The sequence below is a fragment of the Tachyglossus aculeatus genome, chromosome 20, assembly GCF_015852505.1.
Source record: "Tachyglossus aculeatus isolate mTacAcu1 chromosome 20, mTacAcu1.pri, whole genome shotgun sequence".
Taxonomy (NCBI): domain Eukaryota; kingdom Metazoa; phylum Chordata; class Mammalia; order Monotremata; family Tachyglossidae; genus Tachyglossus; species Tachyglossus aculeatus.
The window spans coordinates 9,470,897-9,497,361 of record NC_052085.1 but is presented as its reverse complement, the minus strand read 5'-3'; the positions used below and the strand labels follow the sequence as shown (position 1 = coordinate 9,497,361).

Genomic DNA, 26,465 nt, shown 5'->3' with positions numbered 1-26,465 from the left:
GAGCGCGAGAAGAGCGGGGGCCAATCAGGGGCGGGCAGGTTGGCTCGCGGCCGGGTTTTGGCGGGGTGGCGGGGGAGGGGGGGGGCGCGCGCCGGCGATTCTGAGAAGGGGGGGGGAGGGGCGTGTCCGCAGGGGCTGTGAGGGGACGAGCCGGCCGGCCGCCGCGGCCTGGGCGATTGTCGAGCCTCTGGCTCCTCCCCGCGACCGTGAGGCGGCCTTCCTGCCGGGCCCGGTGAGGCGGGGCCGGGGGGGGCGACCGCGGAGGGACCCGGAGGACCGGCCCGCGCCGTGCCGTGCTTTCCAACCGTCGTTACTGTTAGAGCGCGGCGGCCTTGCTTAAGCATCCCCTCATCCTGCCACTCCCCCCCACATATCCAGTCAGGTACCAGCTGCTTTTCATTCAGTCGTGCCTTGTCGTTGGTGGGAAGCCGGAAAGGTTGGGCAGCGAGCGACGGGGCCGGATCCCCGGGGGAATAATAATAATAATAATGATGATGGCATTTGTTAAGCGCTTACTATGTGCAGAGCACTGTTCTAAAGCGCTGGGGGTGGATACAAGGTGATCAAGTTGTCCCACATGGGGCTCACAGTCTTAATCCCCATTTTACGGGCATTTGTTAAGCGCTTACTATGTGCAGAGCACTGTTCTAAGCGCTGGGGGTGGATACAAGGTGATCAAGTTGTCCCACATGGGGCTCACAGTCTTCATCCCCATTTGACGGGTGAGGTAACCGAGGCTCAGAGAAGTGAAGTGACTTGCCCAAGGTCACACAGCTGGGATTCGAACCCGTGACCTCTGACTCCAAAGCCCGGGCTCTTCTCCACTGAGCCGCGCTGCTCCTCGAGGTTGAAGGGAAGAAGCCTTCAACCTCCCCCCCCCCCCATCTTACCTCCTTCCCTTCCCCACAGCACCTGTATATATGTTTGTCCATATTTATTACTCTATTTATTTTACTTGTACCTATCTATTCTATTTATTTTATTTTGTTAGTACGTTTGGTTTTGTTCTCTGTCTCCCCCTTTTATCATCATCGTCATCAACCGTATTGAGCGCTTACTATGTGCAGAGCACTGTACTAAGCGCTTGGGAAGTACAAATTGGCAACATAGAGAGACAGTCCCTACCCAGCAGTGGGCTCACAGTCTAAAAGGGGGAGACAGAGAACAAAACCAAACATACTAACAAAAAAATAAAAAATAAAATAAATAGAATAGATCTGTACAAGTAAAGTAAATAGAGTAATAAATATGTACAAACATATATACATATATACAGGTGCTGTGGGGAAGGGAAGGAGGTAAGATGGGGGGATGGAGAGGGGGACGAGGGGGAGAGGAAGGAAGGGGCTCAGTCTGGGAAGGCCACTGTGAGCCCACTGTTGGGTAGGGACTGTCTCTATATGTTGCCAATTTGTACTTCCCAAGCGCTTAGTACAGTGCTCTGCACATAGTAAGCGCTCAATAAATACGATTGATGATGATGATAATGATGATTGTTGGTCAGTCCTCCCTCCTGGTCTCTCCACCCCGAGAGTGGCAGGTATTTCAGCCTGGAAGAGGCCTAAGCCGACCACGGTTGCTGCTCCTTCAGGGGCCCGAGTCCTGCACGTTAGATGGCTAGATTGTTGTTCATTCATTCAATCGTATTTATTTTACACAATCTTTTAGACTGTGAGCCCACTGGTGGTAAGGGCTGTCTCTATATGTTGCCAACTTGTACTTCCCAAGCGCGTAGTACAGTGCTCTGCACACAGTAAGCGCTCAATAAATACGATTGATTGAGCGCTTACTGTGGGCAAAGCACTGTACCAAGCGCTTGGGAAGTACAGTTGGCAACATACAGAGACGGTCCCTGTTGCCAGCTTGTCCTTCCCAAGCGCTTAGTACAGTGCTCTGCCCACAGTAAGCACTCAATACGATTGAATGAATGAATGAATGACGGGCTCACAGTCTAGAGGTCTAGGCAGGAAGCCAGTGGGGCCAAGTTGAGATCCAGTTGACTGCCTAGATTCAGGGGCTTCCGCTTTTTAAGCTTCAGATAAGTTTAGATTTAGCCCCTAAAATTGCTTTTGGAATAACTAAGCGGTGGTTTGGTTCATCCCCAAGTCATCGCAGAATTGCCTTTGAAGCTTAAAATTTACCCTTGTGGAAAGAGTGCAAGTGTGGGGATCAGAGGACATGGGTTTCTAATGCTAACTATGCCACCTGCTTGCTATATGACCTTGGGTAAGTCGCTTAACTTCTCATCTGTAAAATGGGGGTTAAATCTCTCCCATTTAGTCCCTGTTCCATTCATTCAATCGTATTTATTGAGCGCTTACTGTGGACAAAGCACTGTACTAAGCACTTCGGAAGTACAAGTTGGCAACATATACAGACGGTCCCCACCCTGTTGCCTGCTTGTCCTTCCCAAGCGCTTAGTACAGTGCTCTGCCCACAGTAAGCGCTCAATAAGTATGAATGAATGAATGACGGGCTCACAGTCTAGAGGTCTAGGCAGGAAGCCAGTGGGGCCAAGTTGAGATCCAATTGACTGCCCAGATTCAGGGGCTTCCGCTTTTTAAGCTTCAGATAAGCTTAGATTTAGCCCCTAAAATTGCTTTTGGAATAACTGAGTGGTGGTTTGGTTCATCCCCAAGTCATCGCGGAATTGCCTTTGAATGTTAAAATTTACCCCTGTGGAAAGAGCGCAGGTGTGGGGGGCCTAGGACATGGGTTTCTAATGCTAACTATGCCACCTGCTTGCTATGTGACCTTGGGTAAGTCGCTTAACTTCTCATCTGTAAAATGGGGGTTAAATCTCTCCCATTTAGTCCCTGTTCCATTCATTCAGTCGTATTTATTGAGCACTTACTGTGTGCAGAGCACTGTGCTAAGCGCTTGAAAATACAAGTTGGCAATATATAGAGACGGTACCTATCCAACAACGGGCTCACAGTCTAGAAGGGGGAGACAAACAACAAAACGACATGTAGACAGGTGTCAAAATCGTCAGAACAAATAGAATTAAAGCTAGATGCACATCATTAACAAAATAAATAGAATAGTAAATATGTACAAGTAAAATAAATAGAATAACCTGTACAAATATATATGCAAGTGCTGTTCCACATGGGGCTCGCAATTTGTGTCCAACGTGAATATCTTGTATCTACCCCAGAGCTTGGCACATAACACTTAACAAGTATTATTATCTTTTATTTGCATACTAGTGTAATTTTTAAATGCTTGCTTTGGGGGCCAGAAGCATTCGGCATCAAAATAGCACTTTTCAGTTGAGTAAGACTCTTTGAAATACAAAATGGAATTTCAGAAATGGAAATTTAAAGATGAGAGAGAAGTTCTTAACCAATAATATTTTCCGTTACTTGGAAAATCCAGTGAAGGGTAGCTACACTGTTTAAAAAAGTCTACAGGGAAAATGCTGCAGGAATATATACTGATGATAGTTTTCGTTTAAAACTTGCGCACTTTGACCCTTTTTATATAACCTGTGCTTGAATGTGAGGAAGCAAATCCAAGTATAAATCCCAATGAAGCCAACTAACTACCTTTCAATCTATTTGGGGAAAAAAAAGTAAACACCATGGAGTAATATAAATTGGGCCAAAAAAAATCATTCACACACTCGAGGGTGAGGATCTGGAAAACAACCTTCTTAATGTTTTTGTGATTGTGATATTTGTAATATGATTCTGTTTCTTTTTCAGATAGATAATATTTTGCAAGGCATCTTACAAAGACATGGATGTATTTGTTGAAAAAAGGGACAATTTTTAAACAGAAAAGTATACTAAGAAATTTGGCTGCATTCCATCTCAGAACCATAAAATGATATCTGGGGAAGAAGATCAGATTCATTATTAGTTGAAACTATCGTCCATGACTGGAAGCTTCTCTCTTTCAACACCATCAGAAGATTAAGATATATCTCGGTCGGAAATTTCCCTGTTGAGAGTTTCCGACAGATGTTTGATACAGGATGATATTAACCAATGACAAATGCTGCTTGGGAGACGGCAAACTCCTGTGAAACTGAGCAGGGGACCTAGTGGTGAACTTCACTGTCCTTCCGTTGTAGTCAGTTGTTTATCCTGCTAGACCCATAATCTTGTATTTAAGGACACTGTGTGCAAAAGCTGCTGCTTCTAAGGATGGAAGAAAAAAATGGTAAGTTGAACAAAATCTTCTAAAAAGTTCCTTATTAGATAATTAAAAATAATTCCAATGCCTCCGCCTATAAGGGGTCTTGTAAATCTTCACTTTTAAAAAAAGAAGAAATTATCCTAAATTAGAGATATTGAGATTTGAAATGATTAGGTTTTAGTCCTGCTCAAAGGCAAATGTGGATCTTGTAAGCCTAATTAAATTGTCTACAGCTCTGTAATTGGCTGTCTTTGTAGCACATAATCTAGAGATGGTTGCCATCTCCACAAATTTGGTTTTGTGTGAACTAGGCCTTACTGGTCTTTTAATTAAAAAAAATAATTGTGCTAAGCACTATACCAAACACAGGGGTAAATACAGTGTAATCCAGATCAGACCCAGTCCTTGTCCCAAATGATGCCACTGTCTAAGAGAATAGGTATTTAATGCTCATTTCATAGGTGAGAAAATTGAGGCACAGAGATGTTATGTGAGTTGGCCTAGGTCACCAGCTGGCATGTTTAGAACCCAGGACTCCTAACTGACAGTCCTGTGCTCTTTCCTTTTCTGTTTCTTCAAAGTACAGGGATTTGGGGTCAGGACATGGGAATGGGAACTCCTAGAACAGGGTAAACAAGTTGCACTTTGAGGTCTGCTGTCGCTGTGGTCCTCTTCTATTTATCTGTCATCCATTTTTTATAGTAGAGTAACAATAAGAATTGGAATTTTAAGGGAAGCGTGGATTAGTAGCCACCAAAAATCAATGTCCATGTCAGTACTAAGTAGAACCCAATTTCTATTAGAACCCAATTTCTATCTTAATTTTTTTTATGAAAAACTTGCTTCAAGCCAAGAGAATAAAGTGGTAAATAGGTTATCAGTGGTGACTTCTTCAAAAAGAGCCTGCAGTAGTACTGACGGTTCCACGAGAACTGTTTTATTAGACTCCTTCCAGTGCTAAGTAATTACTATGGATAAATACAGATTCATGAATTGAACTTTGAGATGAAATTTTGGGTAGCAGTGACTCAACTGCATCACTGAAAAGAGAAACAGGGATGACTGATGAAGTTCCTTGAAAAAATTTCTTTAGAGTGGATTCATGATGATCTATCACCTTCCCCCCACCCCTCCCTTGATAATCCATGGAACATCATTTGCAAAAGCAAGAAAAGCCAGGGTACACTCAAGTCTCCAATAATGGAGGGGTTACTTTCGTGCAGAACTTGGGGTTGACAACTTGCCATGTGGTATTTATCTCTTGACTGACACTGTGTATCTCCACACAGATGAGTGAGGCATGAAGAAAGTTCCTTAATTTTGCCATCACATTCTAGCCAGAATGGTAGTGAAAATACATATTATGGCAGAACCGAATGTATAGCTCCTGATTACCCAAACTGTTATTCCTTTCAGGGAGAGAGCTGAGAGTGGGTGAGAAGATGGATGAGGGCAGGGAAGGTTGAAAGGATGGTACATTGGTACTTATGGGCATAGCTGCCAGTCCATCCTCTCCAGTTCGTACACACCTTAGGAAACCAGCATCCCAACTGCAGTTTACGTTTGGGTCACCTGGGAGAAGATGGGGCGATGTAGCCAGATCTGTGAAAAATTTGTTTTTCTTGCTCTTTCAGAAGTGAAGTAACTTCCAGGCCTTTTCTGGTTTGTGATCGCTTGGTATAGAGACTATATTTACTTTCGTTAGCAGCCCAACCCAAGTACCAGTCCCGTCTGTAGTCATTCGTGGAATTAGAATTGCTTAAAAAGAAATGTTGGAACCCAGGTTAACTGAGCAGATAATCCCAGCTGTGTCCCACCCTGTTCTAGTTTCCTCATCTGTGGTAGAGAGATAGTGACAGAGCTTGCATGAAATCTCTGAGAATTGGCAATTACATGAGGCTGGCAAAGTGTTTTGAAGAAGGCGCCGTCTCTTGGTCTTTTATCCTTCAAAGGAGTCCTGAGAAAAGACCTCAGTCGTCCCTTAGGGTTGGTCAATTCCTGACCTTTAAACTCTAGTTCAGGACTGCAGCCTTGAAGTGGACAGTAGTGGATTCCAACTTGCATACCTGCTACCATGCTCTGTGTGGAAGGATGGTCTTCTGCACTGGATAATTTGCTGTTATTTTTCCCTTGTGCACATTTCCATCTCTCTGTGGGACAAAGGGCAGATTGGTTTTGTCCAAGTAAGATGCAGGGAGAGGGTTTGGCTGATGGACGTACTAGAAATTGCCACTCGGAATATTCTTAGCGTACTTTCTGTTCACATTGATGGAGTCTCCCATTGTAAATGACTGATAAACCTTGAGTCTCAGTCCATTCATAAAGGTATTAAGTCCAGAATCTGCATGAAGGAATTGATTACAGTAGTATTGACTGGGATTTTCTGGATATTTCAGATGAATGGTGTTTTAGGGCTTGAAATATGTTGCCAACTTGTACTTCCCAAGCGCTTAGTACAGTGCTCTGCACACAGTAAGCGCTCAATAAATACGATGGAATGAATGAATGAAAAAATAGCCAAATACTTCACCATTGACCCCTTGCTCATGCCATCATTCTGGGCTGGATCTCCTTCTTCATATCTGACAGACCACCACTCTTCGCATCCTTGAAGCCCTACTAAAATTGTATTTCTTCCATGAACGGACCCATGGATTCTAATCCTGGCTTTGCCAATTTGCTTGCTATGTGTTTTGGTACTATCACAGTTTAAGCTTAAATTATCCGGATAGTATATATTTGTAGAGTAGTGCTGCAATTTGACAGAAACTTATTGCAATTTCTGAAAAATTCCAGTTAGGCTCTCAGTCTTCTTTATGGATCAATACTACCAGTACTTCATTTATTTTTAAGTGGGACTTCTTCCCTATAAAGATTGTATGGAAACTCTTTGGGTTTCCCAAAAGGGGACTTCCAATTTTATGTGAATATTTTTTATTTTAGGTGATGCGAGGGCTTTTTGGAAGGAGCTTGAAGATGGTGGAAAAGTGGACTTGATATTTGAGCATGTACAAAGCATACTACAGTCTCTGAAACAAAAGATCAAAGATGGATCTGCCACAAATCAAGGTATGAAATTTTAGTCCATTGATTTTTGTATAAAGAGAAACTGCATTTGAAGGATCCTAGATTAAAAAACCCACTCTCTTCCTTTTTAACAGAATATACCCAAGCAATGATCCTGGTGAATGAAGCCAAGAGTAACAGTTTACTACGGATAAAGGGTATGTACATTGCTACTCTTGTACTTTTAGAATGTGCAGCATGCTAAGTGGAATATAGAATATAAACCACGAAAACTATGAAATGAAATAAATATACAGCTATATCAAATCATTTCCATACAGTTAAGATTTCTGTATCGTCAAGGTTGGACCCCATAAATCCTCCCTTCACTTCCTGCCCCCTTCTTCCCACAGGCTCCATGTGGTTGTCTGGGCCCTCAGGAGCAAGAGACTAGGTCCACTACTGTTAGTGTCCAGTCCTGTAGGCAGTGTCAGCTGGGCAATAACAGGGAGAGACCGACAAAATTCTTACAGTTGGCTTATTTGGCTTAATGTTCTCAAGACCGTATCCAAATATCCTTTTGCCAAACTGTAAATAACAGGAATTTAGAAGGCCTCTTCCTTGAAAAGGGCAAGCAGGGATTCTAGAACAGTTTTCTCAAAGAAAAATATGCAACCATCACGACAATTTTGGGCCTACACTAAACTAAATAGTAACTGATTTTAAGTTGCAAGTATTTAGACAAGAATGAATCGAGATGCATGATAAATGAAACCTTCGGTGTTCAGTGGGGACATTGATCATTGAAATGATTTGGATTATTTTGTTTCATGGCTGCCCTTGAGAGCCACTGTTCTTGTAAAAGGGTAATATTAAAGTTGAATTATCACAAAGTTTAAAAACAGAAAATTGTTGGCCAACATTAAAGAAACTTCAAACGGGAAGCATCATCTCTGGATCAATCAGTAGTATTTATTGAGCACTAACTGTGTGCAGAACACTGTACTATGCTCTTCAGACCATAATACAGCAGAGTCAGTAGACACGTTCCCTACCCAAAATGAGCTTACAGTCCAGAGGGGGAGACAGGCATTAATATAAATAAATAATTTATAACATATAATTTAAAGATATGAACCTTAGTGCTGAGCGGCTGAGGGTGGGGAGAATGCCAAGATGCCCCCAAATCACAAATCCAAGTGCATAGATGATGCAGAAGGAGCCAGGGAAAAGAGGGCTTAATCAGGGAAGACCTCATAGAGGAGACGTAACCTTAATAAGTGTGGATGGATACTTTTTTGGGGGGGCTGGTGGTAGGAGAGTAAAGTTTAAATGGTGATGAGATGGTAAGCGTGAAAGCTTTTTTTTTTTAAGCTAAGTGTGAGAATTTAAAATTTACAGGTAAAAATACCTGGTTTCTATTCTCTGAGGCTCAGAGGAACTAACAGACTTGTTCAAGGTCAACACAAGTCAGTGAAAAAGTCAGGAATAGAGATCAGGCTCCCAGTGCCCTAACTGCTAATTGCTAATCTGAACCCTGCTAGCTAACCTAGAATTATGCAAATATAAGGATTGCACCATTTCTTTTTAATCTCCTTTTGCTTCTGAGTATTTAAAACTAACCAGTGTCTTAGTCTTAACAGAACTTCCAACTAATCTCAAAAGAATACAAATCCTATTTTATTTTGACATATTAATGCAGTATGTTTCCTACAGAAAGCTTTCTGTAGTCTGGAAATCCCAGAATATCCTATTAGCTGGCATTAGACTCTGGTTTCCTTTCCAGAAATGCTCCTTTGCAGCTTTTTGATTTTAACCTAATTTCTTTACACCAGGGTAATTAACCCCATTTCCCCAGGTGTCAGGAATTACTGTAATCCAGATGGCTTTTGGCTTTGCTAAATGGTTTCAGCTTTCCTGCCCTTTGGCCTTGTCTAGTCCTTGTTTGTGGAAGCCTCTGTTTCTAAACTGCTTTTTAATACACCTCACACCCATATTTTCCTCCTTCCAGAAAGTACAGCTCTGAGCCCTGTTGGACCACCCTCTTTGACTTTCAGATGATACTGGTGTGAATTTGTGCTGCTTTTTAAAGGGGCCCAAACCCTGTGGAGGCTGATGGGAATCGACTGGAGAGTACCCTATCTTAGGATCCATTTAAAATCATCCCTTGCTCTAGACTATCTAGTTCTTCCCATATCCAGGCCATTCCTGGTCATGATTAATCCAGATATTCAAGGTTGTACGCCTATCCATTTAACCTCATTCTTTGGCCAGTAAAGTAAATAATTGATCTAGAAAATTAAAGTCCAAAATCTGCTTTACACCAGGAGAAACTGGGCCTTTCACTTCTCACTTTCCTCCACCTTTAGAGAGTGGGGCTGTCCAGTGGGTTGGACCTCTGAAACCTGAATAATGTTGCAAGCAATTAAGGCAATTCAGCAGTGTCTCTGGTTGCTGCAGCGGATTCTGTTTTTTTGCAGTTGTACTGGAATTTAATTCTTTCCCACAGATGGAGCACTAGAAAGGGATGAAGAACACAAAAGTGAAGAAACAGCAGCTCCTATATTTAATGAAGAATCTGGCCCCCAGATGCCTTCACCTTTGTATGTATTCAAGCCAAATCTCTTTGGTATCACTTGTATTCAAGCCTTGCAAAAGAAATTTTGTTAAGTAAGATTGAAATTGATAAATTCTGTAAAAGAGAAGCCTTTCCAGCCAGGTGGTTAGGTCTGTCCTTGAAAGGGAAAATGCAGTTACGAGAATCCCATAGCCACTTCTCAGTGGTCATGGTCAAAGCACATATCCATCATAGTTGTGGTAGTAGTAATAGTATTTATTTAAGTACTTACTGTTTGCAGAGCACTGTACTAAGTGCTGGAAGATAAAACACACTAGACTCAGTCTCTACCCCTGGGAGGCTCAAAATCAGATACTTTGTATTCCTTGCTTTTGTGTGCCTCCTGGACTTATCTTTTGGGGTTTTTTTTTAAGCTTTAATGATGGTTTATCACCATGCCTCTCTTCCTCCCTCTGTTGTTGTTTGCTAAGTACATCAAGGATTACTTACATGTGTCTCCACCTTGATATTTTGCACCTTGAGCCCTAATTACAACATTGCAACTTTACCCATTGGGATCCTGTAAATCCTTGCCCTGTACCCCACTTTGAGGAGGCAGCTAACCATTTGGATACCTGATTCTAGTCCAGTGAGAGCTGGAGAGAAGGACCATCCATGGGAGTGGGGCCCACCCTAGTCTGGACCCACCTCAGGACTTGTTCTTCGGTTAATTCTGAGGCCCCTTCAGTTCTTATCTGCTCTGGGGAGGTTCTAACAGGTCCTGAACCTAATGGAACAACCCCTGAGCAGATCAAATCATTGGTGGATGCTCTATCAGCTTTTTCACCCAAAAAATTTCCGTTCTGGGTCTGGGGTGTGTAGGCCTCAGAATCATTTGTCATCCCAGAGCTGTAGGCCTGGAGTGGAGTTCGGGAATTGGGGTCCAAGCCTGGCTAGAGGGAGTCACAAGTGCCCTTCTGTGTTTTCCAACATCTTTGGCCACTGGAAAGCCAGTGGGTTATTTCAGCAGCCATAGGGATGAAGGAAGCAGAACTGGTGGCTCTCAAACTAAGGTGAATCCTGTGCGTGGAGATTTCACAAGGTTCATCCCTGAGTTGGCTGCTGGCAGTGTTTCTCTAACATTCAGCTCTGGTGCCTAAACATATTCTAAGAATACAGTCACATCCCCTGGGGGCTTGCTTGAGAATATGATCAACTGCAGACTCAGACTACTCTCTTCCCCTAGACTGTTAGCTCCTTGTGGGCTGGAAATGTGTCTGTTGTTGTATTGTACTCTCCCAAGTGTGTTCTGCACACAGTAAGTGCTTAATAAATACAGTTGAATGAACAAAATGTATTGTACTCTCCCAAGTGCATAGTATCAATCAATCATACTTATTGAAAGCTCACTGTAGGCAGAGCATTGTACTAAGCATTTGGGAGAGTGCAGTATTAGCAGAATTGGTAAACATATTCCCTACCCATAATGAGCTGACATCCTAGAGTGTAGTAGAGTTGAGTCTACAGTCTCATACAGTGCTCTGCACACAGTAAGTGGTCAATAAATACATTGCTGGAAACCAGGTATTCTGATAGAACTGAATGTAAAGTGTTGAATTTGAGGATTTTGGTCAGAACTTTTCAGTTAAGGTTCTTTGCTTTACTTCTTTCTTATTTACTTCTTTCATACCTTTGCTAAGCATGGGTTACCTGAATTTATAGAGGCCGCAGATGAGGAAAAATATACATGGCAGGGCATTAGCTCAAGCATTAGACATAGTAGAAAGTTTAACAATAAACCCCCTTTTCCCTTTTTTGGGAAGTGCAGGGTTGACGTCTTTTTAAAGCCAGCAGGTGGAAGTTTGCTGGGGAGTGGCAGGGATTGATTTAAAACTGCCAATCACATTAGTGAAAGATTCAGAAGTGAGAACCCAGAAATTTGGGTTGCTAATCATTTTTTTTATTATTCTCAACAGAACCACAGAGGATAAAGCAAAGTCAGCTGCAGTACCTGAAGTTTGCACTTCTGAAGAGAAAAAATCCCCTTTGTATTTGCCTTATCAGAGTCATAACTGCCATAAATGTCTTACTAAAAGACCACTGATCTCCTTCAAAGGGGAAAACCCACTTAAAATACCCATCCTATCTAACTTCCAGAGGCGACATGCAAAGACTAGCTCTCATTCAGCAATACTTCACGTGATTTACAAAACCCCTTGTCGGAGGAGTCTGCGAAACTTTCAGGAAGTCCAGCGTTACCTGCATGAGATCGACTGCAATTTTCTAAGTATAGATCAGTTTTCTTTCAACACCTATGTCCAACTGAATAGGACTATCCTCAACCCAGATGCAATCGTTTCTGACTTTGATGTCAGCAAGGGAGCTGAACCCGTGCCCATTTCCTTCTGTAATGAAATTGACAGCAGAAGGTTACCTCATTTCAAGTACAGAAAGAGCACGTGGCCACGCGGCTATTATCTAAACAACTTCTCTGGTGCGTTTACTGACTCTTGCGATTGCTCAGAAGGCTGCACTGACATGTAAGTAAAAAGAATGTGGCATTTCCATTAGATTTTGGGGTTACAGAAGGCCCATATCGAAAGAATGGCTAGTGATCTTCAATATAGCTCAAAACCTCCCTCTCTTAGTAGCAATAGGGTAAGAAGAAGTTGGCCAAACGGCAGTTGTACTTTCAAACTTTTTCTTTCAGGGGTTGCATTTGAGGTTTTGAGGGATTCCTTTCAGTTTTATCCTTGAGTTTCCTTCCAGAAATGCGTTGTAGTCTGAATTTCTTTTACCTTTGAGATTTAAAAAAAAATGGTATTTAAGTGTTTACTATGTGCCATGCACTGTACTAAGCACAAAGGTAGATACAAACTAATCAGATTGGACACAGTTCCTGTTGCACATAGGGCTCAGTCTTAATCCCCATTTTTCAGGTGAGGTAACTGAGGCATTGTGCTGGGTGTGGCATCAAGCCATTGGCTTCTCCATCGCCACCCCTTCTCAGTTCAGAAATGTTCCAGGCCAGATATCTTGTGTGTCCTGGTCCCAATAGAAAATTGTTGAAAAAGAACCAAATGAATGATTCTAGGTACAAACTGCATCTTTTACTCTTCTTTAAAATATTGGCTAACTTGATGCTTGCTTGTGTTAACTTCACTTGCGTTTTAGATTGAAGTGTGCTTGCCTGCAGCTGACAGCAAGAGGCTGCCCTGAAGGGTATCCTTTTTCAAATAATGTACAGCCTCCTGGGTATCGATATAAACGACTGCATAGACCTGTGCCCACTGGGTAAGAATCCCAGGTGTTTTGCTTTGGGGGTGGGTGGAGGCACAACTGAATTCGTTAGAGGTAGGGGGTTGGAATGTTTTGTAGATTAGGGACAGAAAATGCTTTTATCACAATTTCTACATGTTCTGGAGCCCCACGGAGGCTTACTTGGCAGTCATTTGCACCCCAAGAAATCACAATTTCACGAAGCCCAACTGGGGTGTAAAATGTCCATCATTGGAAAGATAGTGTGGGGGCCGCTGGCTCTTTGTCTTTATCAAAATGCTATTTATCTCCTGGTTAGTAATGACAACATCACTACAGATATCAGGAAATGATATGGTTTTTCCCACCTGGGTGATTTTCCTTATTTTTTTAGGCTGGGTGTACACAATAGCAAACAAGTTATTTTGGGGAGAATTAACAGTGCTGAGGGGCATGGTGTCAATTTCTTGTTATGGGAACTAGTTCTGTCTTTTATTGAAAAACGTGGGAAGGCAGGGTGTTCCACAGCTTTCCAGAAAAAGTCTACCGTTGGCAGTCAGTGAGCTACACAAGATGAGGTTTGCACCCATCCTTAAGCTTAACATTCATGTAGAAAAGGGGTATGGAGGAATGGTTTTCACTCTCATCCTTAGCATTCATATAGAAAAGACATAAGGACAAACATTTTTGGTGAAACAATGGAATGCAGGTTGGAAACTCAGGCTTTGTGTATCCTTATCCTCCCTCCCTTCTGTGCCAAGTGTGAACTTGACTGTGTACCTCTGAAGCATTCTGATCCTCACCCTAGCTCCACAGCACTCATGCCAGTATTCATGTACTTTACTATTTCCCTTATCTCTTAAACTGTTTTAAGTGTCGTTTTCCCCCTGTAGACACTTTATGGACAGGGGTCACATCGACCAACTCCGTTTTATTGTACTTTCCCAAGTGCTTAGTACAGTGCTCTGCAAACAGTAAGCACTCAATTGTTTGTGCCAGCCCAGCCTTGGTGTCAGTGAAGCAGCAGGGGTAGTGTTGATGCGTTCTGTAAAGGAGATCTAATTGGATTCGTCCTTATGTTGATTGTTCTTTCCCACAGCGTGTTCGAATGCAGTCTGCTGTGCAAATGCAGCCGCAGGACCTGTCAGAACAGAGTTGTGCAGCATGGCCTTCAGGTGCGGCTGCAGGTGTTCAATGCGGAGAAGAAAGGCTGGGGCGTCCGCTGCCTAGATGACATTGACAAGGGAACATTTATCTGCACTTATTCAGGTAAAACGAATAGAGAGGCAGGAACTGAGAACCTGCTCATCTAGTTTTAAAATGTTGTGAAATTAGGAGGTGTTGCTCACACTCTGGAAGGCCGAGTAGGTGAATTTAGACCATCTTGATTAATTGGGGAAATGGTCCTGCCCTTTCTGTGTCCCCGCCTGCCCCCCCCCCCCCCAAAAAAAAAAAAGACTGAAATTCAGCAGGGGAAAATGCAAATAATTCTGTTTTAGAGGTGGGAAGGCGAGGAAAGCTTCCCGCTCTGTACCCTCATGTTTCTGCCCTGATAGAAGGAGACATTCATGGGGACATTTGGGGGGAAGAGCACTGGTCTGGACAAGCTGGGCCATCCTCAAAGAGCCAGCATGAGAGGAGGGAGGAAGGGAGTCAGTCTAGGCTAAACAAATTTAGGAATAGGAGTTTGGGAAGCTCAGGGGAAGAGGAGTACTGGATTCTTGAAAGTCCAGAAGGAAGAGTTCAGAGGTCACATTCTAGACTGTAAGTTCCTAGTGGACATGGAGCAGGTGTCAACTAACTGTGTTGCATTGAAATTTATACAGTGTTCTACTCTCAGTAAACATTCAGTAAATACCATTAAAGGATTGAGTGGTCCCAACTCAAAAGAAATAAAATAAGAAAAGAATGCTTTCCCCATTACCGCTGATTGCCTTTTCTTTCGGCTCCACCGAAGGTGTGGAGTAGTGCAAGGAATCCTCAAATAGACTTGTAGGGTTGAAATTAAAATTTCAGCAAGATCTCTTGGTTAGCCTGGGGTCTATTGCTTCCTGAGAAAATCTCTCCTTCTTCCCTTAGGCAGGTTACTAAGCAGAGTGCGTCTGGAGAAAAGCAGTTGTGTCCATCAGGATGATTCTTTGAAAAGTAACAGCTCCATTCCACTTTCAAAGCAAAGGAAAGTAGAAGTTCCCTGTTCAGATTCTGAGGGGAAGTTTGTCAAAACTAGAAATATAATCTCCGGCAACACTGAGAATCAGGAGTGCCTCCTCCCAACCAATGGTGACACAGAAGACCGTGTGAAGTAAGTGAGCAGGAACTTGTGATGGTCACCTCTTTCGGTATCTCCTTTGGGTTGCTTGTAACTTCAAGAGGGCTTGGACTGCCTGTGGATTTCTTGTGTAGATAAATTTATATTTTGTGTAATAATGTTGGTTTCTCCCATCCTGGATCCCAAAGAGGTGCATTGTGTTTATAAAGCGTAAAAACTTGGGCTTGGTGTTTCTTTATTTTTAATAAAATATAGTAATGGAATTAAGCATGTACTGTGTGCCAAGTATTGGGTTAAGTCCTGAAATAGCTGCAAGGTAGTCAGATCAGGCACAATTGGTTAGCCCTGGTGATATTTCCAGTCTAAGGAGGAGAGAGAGTAACAAGGTGTGGGCCATCATCATCATCATATTGAGCGCTTACTATGTGCAGAGCACTGTACTAAGCGCTTGGGAAGTACAAATTGGCAACATATAGAGACAGTCTCTACCCAACAGTGGGCTCACAGTCTAAAAGGGGGAGACAGAGAACAAAACCAAGCATACTAACAAAATAAAATAGAATAGATATGTACAAGCAAAATAAATGCAGTAATATGTACAAACATATATACATATATACAGGTGCTGTGGGGAAGGGAAGGAGGTAAGATGGGGGGATGGAGAGGGGGAGAGGAAGGAAGGGGCTCAGTCTGGGAAGGCCTCCTGGAGGAGGTGAGCTCTCAGTAGGGCCTTGAAGGGAGGAAGAGAGCTAGCTTGGCGGATGGGCAGAGGGAGGGCATTCCAGGCCCGGGGGATGACGTGGGCTGGGGGTCGATGGCGGGACAGGCGAGAACGAGGTAGGGTGAGGAGATTAGTGGCAGAGGAGCGGAGGGTATGGGCTGGGCTGGAGAAGGAGAGAAGGGAGGTGAGGTAGGAGGGGGCGAGGTGATGGAGAGCCTTGAAGCCCAGGGTGAGGAGTTTCTGCCTGGTGGGCCATGCATGTCTCCCTTTTCCTCATGCATACTGAATTGTTCTGGTATATTTTCAGCCTTCGCCCTCTGATAATTACACTCTGACACAACTGCTAGCCTCAACTCAAGCCCTAGCTGGGCAAAACGAACCCTCCAGAGGGCACCAGACTGGTGAAAGGAAAGCCAACTGGGAAAGGGGAAATCCTTGGACTGGACTGGATGGGATTCCAGGGCCCAGTTGGATAGCAGGGAGGCCACCTGGGGTGTGGTGAGTCAGAGTGGGGTAAACCAGTCCTGATTCTGCTTGAAGTCACCTATGCTTAAGTATTCATATTCTGGAGTTTGCTGTGTTAAACATGTTAACAAGTTCTGCCATCTACAGAAAGCAGGAGAGAAAACCAGAGTGTAAATCGTTCTTTGGTCATGGGTCTTAAACAATGGTTTTTCTATCATTTCTATACAGGGATCTGAAGTATGGACATAGTCCAAGGAATCTAAGTCATCCAGTCATTAGAAGGCCTCAGTCGAAAACAGCTGTTCTTCAGTGTCGCAGAAAAAGACTGGTAAAGTCTCCAAAAGTTTCAGAATCTCTCAGCACCCAGGTTGTTTTGCCCCTGGGCAAAAAAATATTTATTCCCTGTTCTTTCCCATTTCTGCCTTTGGATCCAGAATGTTGTTCTTTTTTTTAATAATGGGAAGGGGTTTTTTTTGTGTGGGATAGAGATGACAAGAAGAAGGGAAATTCTCATATCGGCAAAGAAAGAGAAATCCTGTAGCCCCTGTCTGTTTCCAGTGGTGTTGTATATCATTTTGTGCAGAGTTTGTTTACAATCCCCTAAGGGATTCTTCTGCAATTCTGTCCTATCACGGGACAAGAAGAGTTCTACAATCCCCTAAGGGATCCTTCTGCAATTCTGTCCTATTTGGGGACAGGAACAGCTCTCTGGTAACTGATCATTAAACATGCAAAAGACGGAGCGTGGTTTCCCCCCAAAGTGAAATCAGTCACTTAATCAATCATTGGTATTTACTGAATGCTTACTGTGTGCAGAACACTGTACTAAGCACTTGAGAGAGTATAATACAGTAGAATTGAAATCAAGCTCATAGGTGAAGCTTCAGGGCTGTTTTCTATCCTACTTGGGTCTAGCCTGTGAAGCAGTATTCCTGTGGACACGGATAGGAAAGGGTGAGGGCTTATTTGTTTTGGATTGCTCTAGACTGTCAGCGCCTATTATTATTATACTACTTGTTAAGCACTTACTCTGTTCCAAGGACTGTAATCTCCTGTGGGCAAGGAACATATCTACCAACTCTGTTGAATTGTACTCTCCCAAGCACTTAGTAGAGTGCTCTGCCTCAAGGGTTCAATGAATCGATTGATTGATTTAAAATTATTACTATCACCATTCCGGGTGACCTTAATGTGGATAAAGTTTAGAAAAGCTCTTTAAGTAGAGCAGGGAAGTGGGAGTCGAGGAAACATTCCTTTTAACCTGTGTTTCGCAGTTGAAAATCTGGTGCTAGGAGTTGGAGCTGATGATGCAGGCGGATGTAGCAGCAATGCAGGTCTGATGATTTGCATGTAGCTATAATGTAAGATAACTTGAAGTGAACCTGTGCAATCATCCTAGCTATAGTCTGAATAGTGCGTGAAAAAGGAACTGCATCAAAAGATGCTATAGCTAGAATGTTAGCTAATAACTCCACTCCTGTATTTGCCAGTTCAGTCCTGGAACACTCCTGAAAGTAATCTGACTTTGCTTTATTGTCTGGTTGAGGACTAGCAAAGCCGAATTAGTCTGGCAGTAGAGTAGACTTGAAATTTGAGCTTAGTAGACTGTGGAAGCCCCAAATGGTGCTCATCCCCTTGTTATGGAAAGTACATCCCCCTGTACCCTCCCATGAGAGTTGATGTCCCAAGGCCATTTTAGAGATAGGGGTTGCTCTATAACAAGGCCCTAATGTGTGTAGGACAGATACATGTGCACACTGACATACCTCTGTGGTTAAAAGGGAAGGTGGTCAGCTTTCCTCATCCTAAAAAGCTCTTTCAAAAGTTGCATGGATTTCCCCAGCAGTCAGAACCACTACAGCGTTTCACCCTGGGATGGATATATTTTAATGAAACTGGAGGATACAGGGGCTGAGGATTTCTGGTCTGGGTGAACTCCGAGAGCGGGAGAGGATATGTTATAATCTCCATGGACCTTTGCCCCAGGATCAGTAAATCTAAGTGATAATTTAGAGATCCAGGGTAGACCTGTATTACTCAGAGTTGTTGCGTTCTATGGCAGACCCCCAGTGCTTAGCAGTCTGTTTATTTTTAGGGACTTGCAGTCCTGGAGTTTAGTGTGAGCTCAGAAGAAGAAGAAGAAGGAGGAGGAGGAGTTGGTGGAACTCATTCTATCAAAATTAAACTAAGCCCCAGTACAGAGAAAAGTACGTTCACAATTGCGTTTTCTGTCCCTACCTGTTTTCCTTCTTTCTCTTCTTTCCTGTCCCCATCTTATTTCCTTTCTGTGCCATACCCACACATCCTTTGTCAAATGTGTTTGAGCAGCGGGGGAAATTACCAGTTGCCAGGAAGCCACAGTGACCTGTTGTCTGACCGGGTGACTGATCACCCCAAACCCTGGAAGTCCAGAGCCGGGGAGAGGCAGTAACGCTCAGGCGTGATGTCAGGAAAGGTGCCAACTCTTTATCTTGAGCATGAGGGTGGAAAGGGAGCAGAGATTTGTAAAGGAAGAGAACAGGCTTCAAAGAGATAATAGGCCAGAAAACCACCATTTTGGGTCTGTTCAGTCCCGATTGGAAGCCCAGATCTTGTTAGAGACCTGGGGTGAGCAAACCTGGGGACCAGCTCAAAAAGCAGAGGGGCATTCGACCCCCTTGGATTGAGTGGGCACCTACTGAGTGTGGGCTTCTCAGGTGGATCAAAAAATGAACCTCAACAAAACCACCACTCCAACCATAGCTAGTCCCCTGAAGTGGAGCAGGTTCCCAGGGTTTATAGGCACATGGACAAACAGCTGAAAGAAGGGATGTCCAGAGCGCCTGCCAGGGAGGTTGGAAAGTTGCAGCTGAGTTCAGTTTCCAAGGGTACAGTGAGCAGGTCTGGGCTGCTGCATCCAAGCTGGTCGCCCAGAGTCCCCAGGTCCCTTGGGCTTAGCCAGAAACCCACCCCACTGGGAATACTTCAGCGAAAACTAACAGAAGCGCCCTCCCCACCCCCCCGACTTTGGCAAGGGGAGGCGGATTTTAGAGCAGAAATGGCACCCTTCCTTCAGAATGGCAAGTTGGGAAAGAAACTATATTTCCTCTTTCCTGAATTCATTTGAGTCGTGAGCATTGCTACATTTGCATATCTTATTTTTGGCTCCAAATGGTCCAGGAAGAGACTGAGGGTGTATGTACTCAAAATAGAAGAAAACCCTAATGACTTCACTAATTTGTGTTTGTCCTTTGCAAGAGCAGAACTTTCATTCAATAGAGGATTAAAAGGTGGGTGAAAACCTGGGTAGTAATTATAGGTTGACCAAATTTAAGTTCTTAAGGCTTGGGAGAAATAGACAAGATAAAGACAATGAATTTTTTTCAGTGTGCATACCCATTTGCCTGTCTGTGATCGGTATGTGAATATGCATTTTTGAGGGTGTGAAAATGTGTTTATTTGCATGAATCAGTGTGTATGAGAGAATCCATGCCATCTCGCAAATCAGTTTGAAGAAGAGTTCATTTGCTGGGCAGTATATTAAGGGTTTTTAGAAGGCGGGTTCTGACCGGTTATTCTCCAAATCCATGGGAGGAAGTGGGTGTAATTTTCAGTGAGAGAGCTCCTCCCTTGGGGGAGATCTACCCGAGCTGAGAGAGCAATGTCCCACCCTCTGTGTCTGCTAGCTGCTCAGTCCCTCTTGTAGACTGGAAGCGTGTCTAGCTGGGTTTTCTCCCTAGAGGTTTTTGCACAGGGGAATAACAGGCAGAGTGGCTCTGTCAGATACCCCAGAGCATGCAATACTTCCAGTCTGGAGGAGGAGCCAGCCTTCTGAGAGGTGGGAAGGAGTGACCTCAGCTGTATCTCTTGCTCTGTTTCTCTTCCTTATTCCCCTGCTGCTGCTACTGACCAGTTGCTTTGGCTGGCTGCAGACTGACAATGGGCTGCCTGGGAGTCATGAGTTGTTTGACTTGCCTAGATTATGAACTGCCCTAGTAATAACAATAATTGTGATATTTGTTAAGCGCTATGTGCCAGGCACTGTATTAAATGCTGGGGTAGACCCAAGATAATCGGGTTGCAAACCATCCCTGTCCCACATGGACTCACAGTCTTAATTCCCATTTTATAGAGAAGGAAACTAAGGCACAGAGGACTTAAGTGACTTGCCTGAGGTTACACAACTGACAAGTGGCAGAGCGGGATTAGAACCCAGGGCCTATGACTAGGCCTTGCTGCTGCTTAGTAAAAGTAAGAGACAAGGGTCATCTGAAGGATCCACAATAAATAAAATTTGATTCAGCTCTCCTTCTGCAGCTCCAGAGACATAAAAACCCATGCTGTTGGAGTGCGGGGCTGGCGGGGGGGCACCCTTTTGCATTCCACACTAGAAATTTCCAGTGTACAGTTCCTAACATGGGAGAAAGCCTTGCTTGCAACTACCCACAACTACCCACAACACATCTTCAACCCAACACCTCTGTGAGCTGCACAGAAAGTGTCATTTGGGAAAGGACAGTTGGGACCACCACTGCTTTCCTAGGAAATCCATTAGGAATCCCAGCTACTCAGCTGGTGTTTCAGGAGGTTCACTCATAAAGTCTTGTGAAATTTCCTTTAGCAGAACCAACCTCTGATTGTGTGGAAGGTTCTAAAGATGACCTGCTGAGCAAATCGAATGTGGAGGATACCTCCAGCCCGAAAGAGGAGACTCCAGTGGAGAACGTATGTGAACAAGTGACTGAAATCGTTGTGGACCAAGAGGACCAAGATGAAAAAAACTTGGAGAGTCCAAATCCAGAGGCCCTTTGTAGTGAAAAATTTCCATCTGAAACCCAGGTGGATTTTTTGAAGACATTCAATAAAGACGGCATTTATTTATTGGATGCCACAAAAGAAGGGAATATAGGGCGTTTTCTTAACGTGAGTATATGGGCTGAACTTGACTAAGCTCATTTTAATAAAAATCCAGCTTCTGCTTTTAGGAGTGTTGGCAAAATCATGGGCATTTCCTAAGAGAAAAAATATATTAGTACTATTATTGTAGTCAAGCACTTATTATTATTGTTAAGCACTTATGTCAAGCCCTGTTCTAAGCACTGGGGTATATACAGATTAATCAGATTGGACACAGTCCCTGTCCCACATGGGGCTCACAGTCTAAATTGGAGGAAGAACTGGTATTTAATCCCCATTTTACAGATGAGGAAACTGAGCCCCAGAGAAGTTAAATAACTTGACCAAGGTCACAGAGCAGGCAGTTGGCAGTGTCGGCATTAGAACGCAGGTCCTCTGACATCCAGACCTGTGCTCCTTTCATGAAGAGGTGCCATACGATTTACCCAAAGTTGATAAACATCACCCTTAATAGGCAGTTTCAGCAGTTAGACTTTCATTGGATTGAATTAGGAATTTTAAAAGTTCAGGCAAGCCGGGTGGTCGTGTGCAAAATATTTTCCTTTTTGTTGCGCTCTGAAAAATCCTACCCAAACTGTGAGCTTGGAATATGTAATTTCTCCCTTTCCCTCTCTAGGAGTTGAACAACTGAGTGGAGAGACAGGGAAAACTGGTTCAGAGATGTCAGAAATATGCTGTTGGGTAAATTTCAGACCCATGCCCAATTTATTTATGGGTATATGCATGTGTGCATAAATATTTGGGGTGAAAATTGGGAGGTTGGTCTTTCATGGGAGGACTTTTATATTAACAGTCCTGACCCAGAGAAAGAATGACTAGTCTTGACATCTACCATGAAGAGTGATGAAAAAGTTGGCCTACATGTGTTGTCATAATTGTAATATTGATGGTATTAAGTGGTTACTATGTGCCAAATACTGTGCTAGCTACTGGGGTAAATGTAGTATAACCAGATCAAACATAGTCCCTGGCTCACAGTCTTAGAAGGAGGGAGAGCGGGGATCTAACCCCATTTTACCAAAGAGGAATCTGAAGCCCAGAGAGGATGACTTCCCCAAGGTCACCCACAGCAGGCAAGTGTTAGAGCTGGACTGGGGTCCATGTCTTCTGACTCCTAGGCCTGTGCATTTTCCACTAGGACAGTGTCCTTTACCAGCGCAGCAAGTTAAGTACACAGACAGCTCAGCATCCCCAGTTCCGGGATTGCATGTGGCCCCAGTACATGCTCCCACTGGATTAGGACATTGAAAAACACCCCAGGTGATCTTTAAGTGTGGCCATAGCATTCTCCTGTCTCCGTGATCAGGATAATAGGTGAGACCATCCCCACTAAAAACAGATTTCTTCAGGTAAACAGTGAGATCTGAGTGGTTAATTTGCCATTCAAGAAATCAGTGTGACAAACCTTAAAAAGGCAATTATGTACAAGTTTTCCTACAGTACAGTTTCACAGCCTTGTGGAGTCTGGGTTTTTAATGTTAAATCCTTTTCATTTTTTACAGCATAGCTGTTGCCCCAATCTCTTTGTGCAGAATGTTTTTGTGGAGACACACGATAGAAATTTCCCGTGGGTGGCATTTTTCACAAACAGGTATGAGCCATTCTACTTATGTGATTGATTTCCCTGTGGACTGAAAGCTTCTTATAGACAAGGGTCATGCCAACCAACTCTATTATTGATGTACTTTCCCAAGCACTTAGTACAGTGCTCTGCACACAGTAAGCACTCCATAAATGCCATTGAAAGATTGAATGATTTCAAGCAATACACAGAAAAATTGTGACTTAAAACAATAATAGGGAATGGAGGGGTTTTTTATGCTAGTTAAGAAGTGCTTCCTAATGTCAAGCTTTGTTCTAAGTCCTGGGGTAAATACAAGTTAATCAGATTGGACACAGTCCTTGTTCCATATCTGACTTTCTGATCCTCAAGTGTATTTTGGATTTTCCAGAATGTTATCCTGAACTGTTGCAGTTTCAGGCTTACTCCTGCTCTTCAGAGATAATTCGCATTACAGTTTCTTTTGGCCTGTCTGAATTGAGGGTACAGGCTCCCAACCCAGGTGCAACCTAACACAGAACTTTTAAGGTTGAATCTGCAGGGGATAAGCCTTTCTTCATTTAAAACAGTTTAGCATAGTCCATGTTCTGTTACATTAGCTGGGTAGTAGGGGGATTTGCTTTTAGTATTTTTTGTAGCATTTGAGCAGAAGAGGACTGAAAAGGTGTGCAGGTGGGGTTTTTCTCCTGAAGACAGACGTCAGGCTGGCCTCCAGGAGGGCTAGGGAGTCCTCCTGATTGACTACTGTGTTAGGAGTGCTGGCACCTGTGTGCTCCTCTCAGCCTGGAATCTGGGGAGTCCCTGGAGTCCAGATATCTTTCCAAAATCATGAGGTGTGTTCAGACAGGTCCCTTTGTCCGCTGGATAGGTACGTGACTCCTGAAATATTAGTTCTGTCAGCCTGGGAAGCCCCTGCTAACGTTAAGTTTGTCCTGAGTAGGTTCTGGCCCCCAAAAGAGAATATTCCATTAGATAATTCATTTCCAAAAAACAATTTGGGCCACAGGCAAGAAGGCCTGTGTGTCTGAGCAGCTCTGACTGTTCAAATGCTAACTTGGCTTTGGTGCTTCCCCACCCCAGCTATCTATTTCTATGTCCATTTATATTCAGGAAATTATAGCTGTTCCAGGATTTTCAAGATTTCAGGTTTAGAATTTGTTGGAAGTTAATGAGTAAAATGGATAATACGGAGGTCTTTTTTTCCTGTGTCTCGTGGTAGCAAGCTGTTCTGAACACCATTGGTGATTAGCCAGTCAGTGGTATTTATTCATTCAATCATATTTATTGAGTGCTTACTGTGTGCAGAGCACTGTACTAAGCGCTTGGGAAGTACAAGTTGGCAATTTATAGAGACGGTGCCTTCCCAACAGCGGGCTCACAGTCTAGAAGGGGGAGAATTGAGAACATCAAATGAAATTATTGAGTGCTCACTTTGTGCAGAGCTCTGTAGTAAGTGCTTGGGAGAATACAGTAGAGTAGATCTGGTAGACCTGTTCCCTACTCACTAGGAGAGGCCTACTAGTGACAAATGGCAACATGGTGTGATTTATATCACAGCCAGTTTTTCTGACTTAATCTGTTTATTTTTTCTTCTTAGACATGTGAAGGCTGGAACCGAATTAACTTGGGATTATGGTTATGAAGCCGGAAGCACTCCAGAGAGAGAGGTCCCATGTCTCTGTGGATTTCAGAAATGTAGGAAAAGAATATTATAAGTGTTTGATGCAGAAAGTAAATTCCTAGAATTGAACTGCATGTGGAGAGCACTGTCAAATGAATTTCCCATCTACACCGAGCACTCACCCCGGGGACAATTGCACTCAAACAGCTCACTCCTGATCAGTCAGTGTGAAGGACTGTTTTTGAGCACGTGGGCAAGTATAACAGAATCAAGTCACATTCCCTGGCCTCAAGAAACTTACCAGTCAAATGAGGGAGATGGAAGAAGATCAAGGCTTTAGCGGGAAGTAGTACAAGTATATCAGAAAGGAATAGCTGAATAAATCAAATTTATTAAAAGTGTTACTGATCCCTTGAAGCCAGGCAGCAATGTGGCCGGAGACAAGAGAGGCACAGAGGATCAAGGTTCAGTTGACATGACCCTCATTTAATTCCCCACTGTCCCCTGCAAGAGGGGCTCCACGCCTAGGCCTTGCTCTGCGAGTAAAGACCCTAACCATTTTGCAAGCTACCTTTTTATACACAGACTTGACTTTCGGTCCTCCCTTTCTTACCCCTAGCTGGGTGCAGTCAACATGCCCAGGGCCTCCCCCTCAACAGGTTCAAGACTGTAAACTACTTATAGGCAGGGAATGTGCCTACCAACTCTGTTGTACTGTGCTCTTCCAAGTTCTTTGGTACAGTGCTGTGCACACACTAAGTGCTCAATAAATACTATTGATTCTGTCGCTGCCCTCTACTCTTACCTTCATTTCCTCCTTGTTTCTTTATGCAGTTGTCAATCACTCCTCCCCCACTATGGAGTTGGCATCGTTGAGCCTTTCCTGGCTGTGCTTGTGTTGGCTTCATATCTGTTAAATCCAGGGAAGGCTCCTTTGTCTTAAGTCTCCTTTACCATCAGGATGGTGCTTTGAGCTACAGTCTCCTGTTTTCTGTTCCTAAGTCACCTTTGGGAATGTTTTTAATTGCCTACAGGAATGATAAGCCTGGTGTGGGCAGGGATTGACTCTATTGCTGAACTGTACTTTCCAAGTGCTTAGTACAGTGCTCTGCACACAGTAAGTATTCAATAAATATTGAATGAACGAATGAATCTAAATCCCATAGGAATATACTGGAATGGGGCAATCCTCTCATCATCAAAAGGGTCAGTGTTGGGTTGACATGACTGGTGTGTTATGAATTAATTAGGGAAGGCTTCCATCAGTCAGTTTTTATTGACTGTCTACTGGGTGCAGAGTATTGTGTTAGATGCTTGGAAAAGTACAGTAAACCTGGTAGGCCCGATCTTTGCCCCAAAAGAGCTTACAAACTTCCTGCAAGAGGTGGGATGTTAGAAGGACTTTGAAGATGAGAATGTGTTTGGTGGATTTTGGGGAAGAGAGAATTCCAGTCTGGGAGATCAGCACAAGCGAGAGGTAGGAAGCAAGAGAGTTGAGAGGCACATTTAGAAGGTGAGCTTGAAAGAGGAGCAAAGAACGAGAGCTGAATAGTTGTCAGGGGAGAGAACCTATTTGTAAAGTGGAAAAAGCTTGAGAGAAGTGTGGATTTTTTAAAAAAATGTTAGTTTGCTTAAAAGTGAATCCCGGTTTACTAAAGTGACCAAGAATTATGGGAAGCAGTAACAAAACAATAATGGAACTTTGCATATCCATTCTATTCCTTTATCCTCACCAACATGGAACCAGGAACAGAGGGGAAGAGATTGATTTTTCTGTTAAATATTTATGTGTTTTGAGGTGTTATGCTCAGAAGACTTATTTTTTTTGGCATGTTGTTGCAGCTATGTTGTTTTTTGCTTCTGTACCAGAAGTGATCTCCCCTTTTTCCAAACCCAGAAAGCTATGAAGCCCCTCTGAAAATTAGAAAGCTGGATATTTCTCACCTTTTGGGATTTTATTTTGTC

At 43.4% G+C, this 26,465-nt stretch overlaps 1 protein-coding gene across 3 annotated transcripts; it reads left to right on the top strand.

Moving 5' to 3' along the window:
* Window positions 1-151: 151 nt before the first annotated feature.
* Window positions 152-25,284, top strand: SETDB2 (SET domain bifurcated histone lysine methyltransferase 2). Of its 3 annotated transcripts, none has more exons than XM_038762113.1 (14): window positions 152-232; window positions 3,711-4,170; window positions 7,090-7,215; window positions 7,308-7,370; window positions 9,662-9,755; window positions 11,686-12,249; window positions 12,884-13,003; window positions 14,067-14,236; window positions 15,047-15,269; window positions 16,651-16,750; window positions 18,518-18,629; window positions 21,023-21,324; window positions 22,821-22,909; window positions 24,477-25,284. In XM_038762113.1, the coding sequence occupies exons 2-14, from the start codon at window positions 4,155-4,157 to the stop codon at window positions 24,592-24,594; spliced, it is 2,097 nt and encodes a 698-aa protein (XP_038618041.1). In that variant the 5' UTR covers window positions 152-232; window positions 3,711-4,154; the 3' UTR covers window positions 24,595-25,284. The 3 variants fall into 3 exon arrangements, with proteins under 3 accessions (XP_038618041.1, XP_038618042.1, XP_038618040.1); XM_038762114.1 differs by lacking the exon at window positions 152-232 and adding an exon at window positions 262-382 and having other exon boundaries at window positions 21,026-21,324; XM_038762112.1 differs by lacking the exon at window positions 152-232 and adding an exon at window positions 263-382.
* The last annotated feature ends 1,181 nt before the right edge of the window (window positions 25,285-26,465 follow it).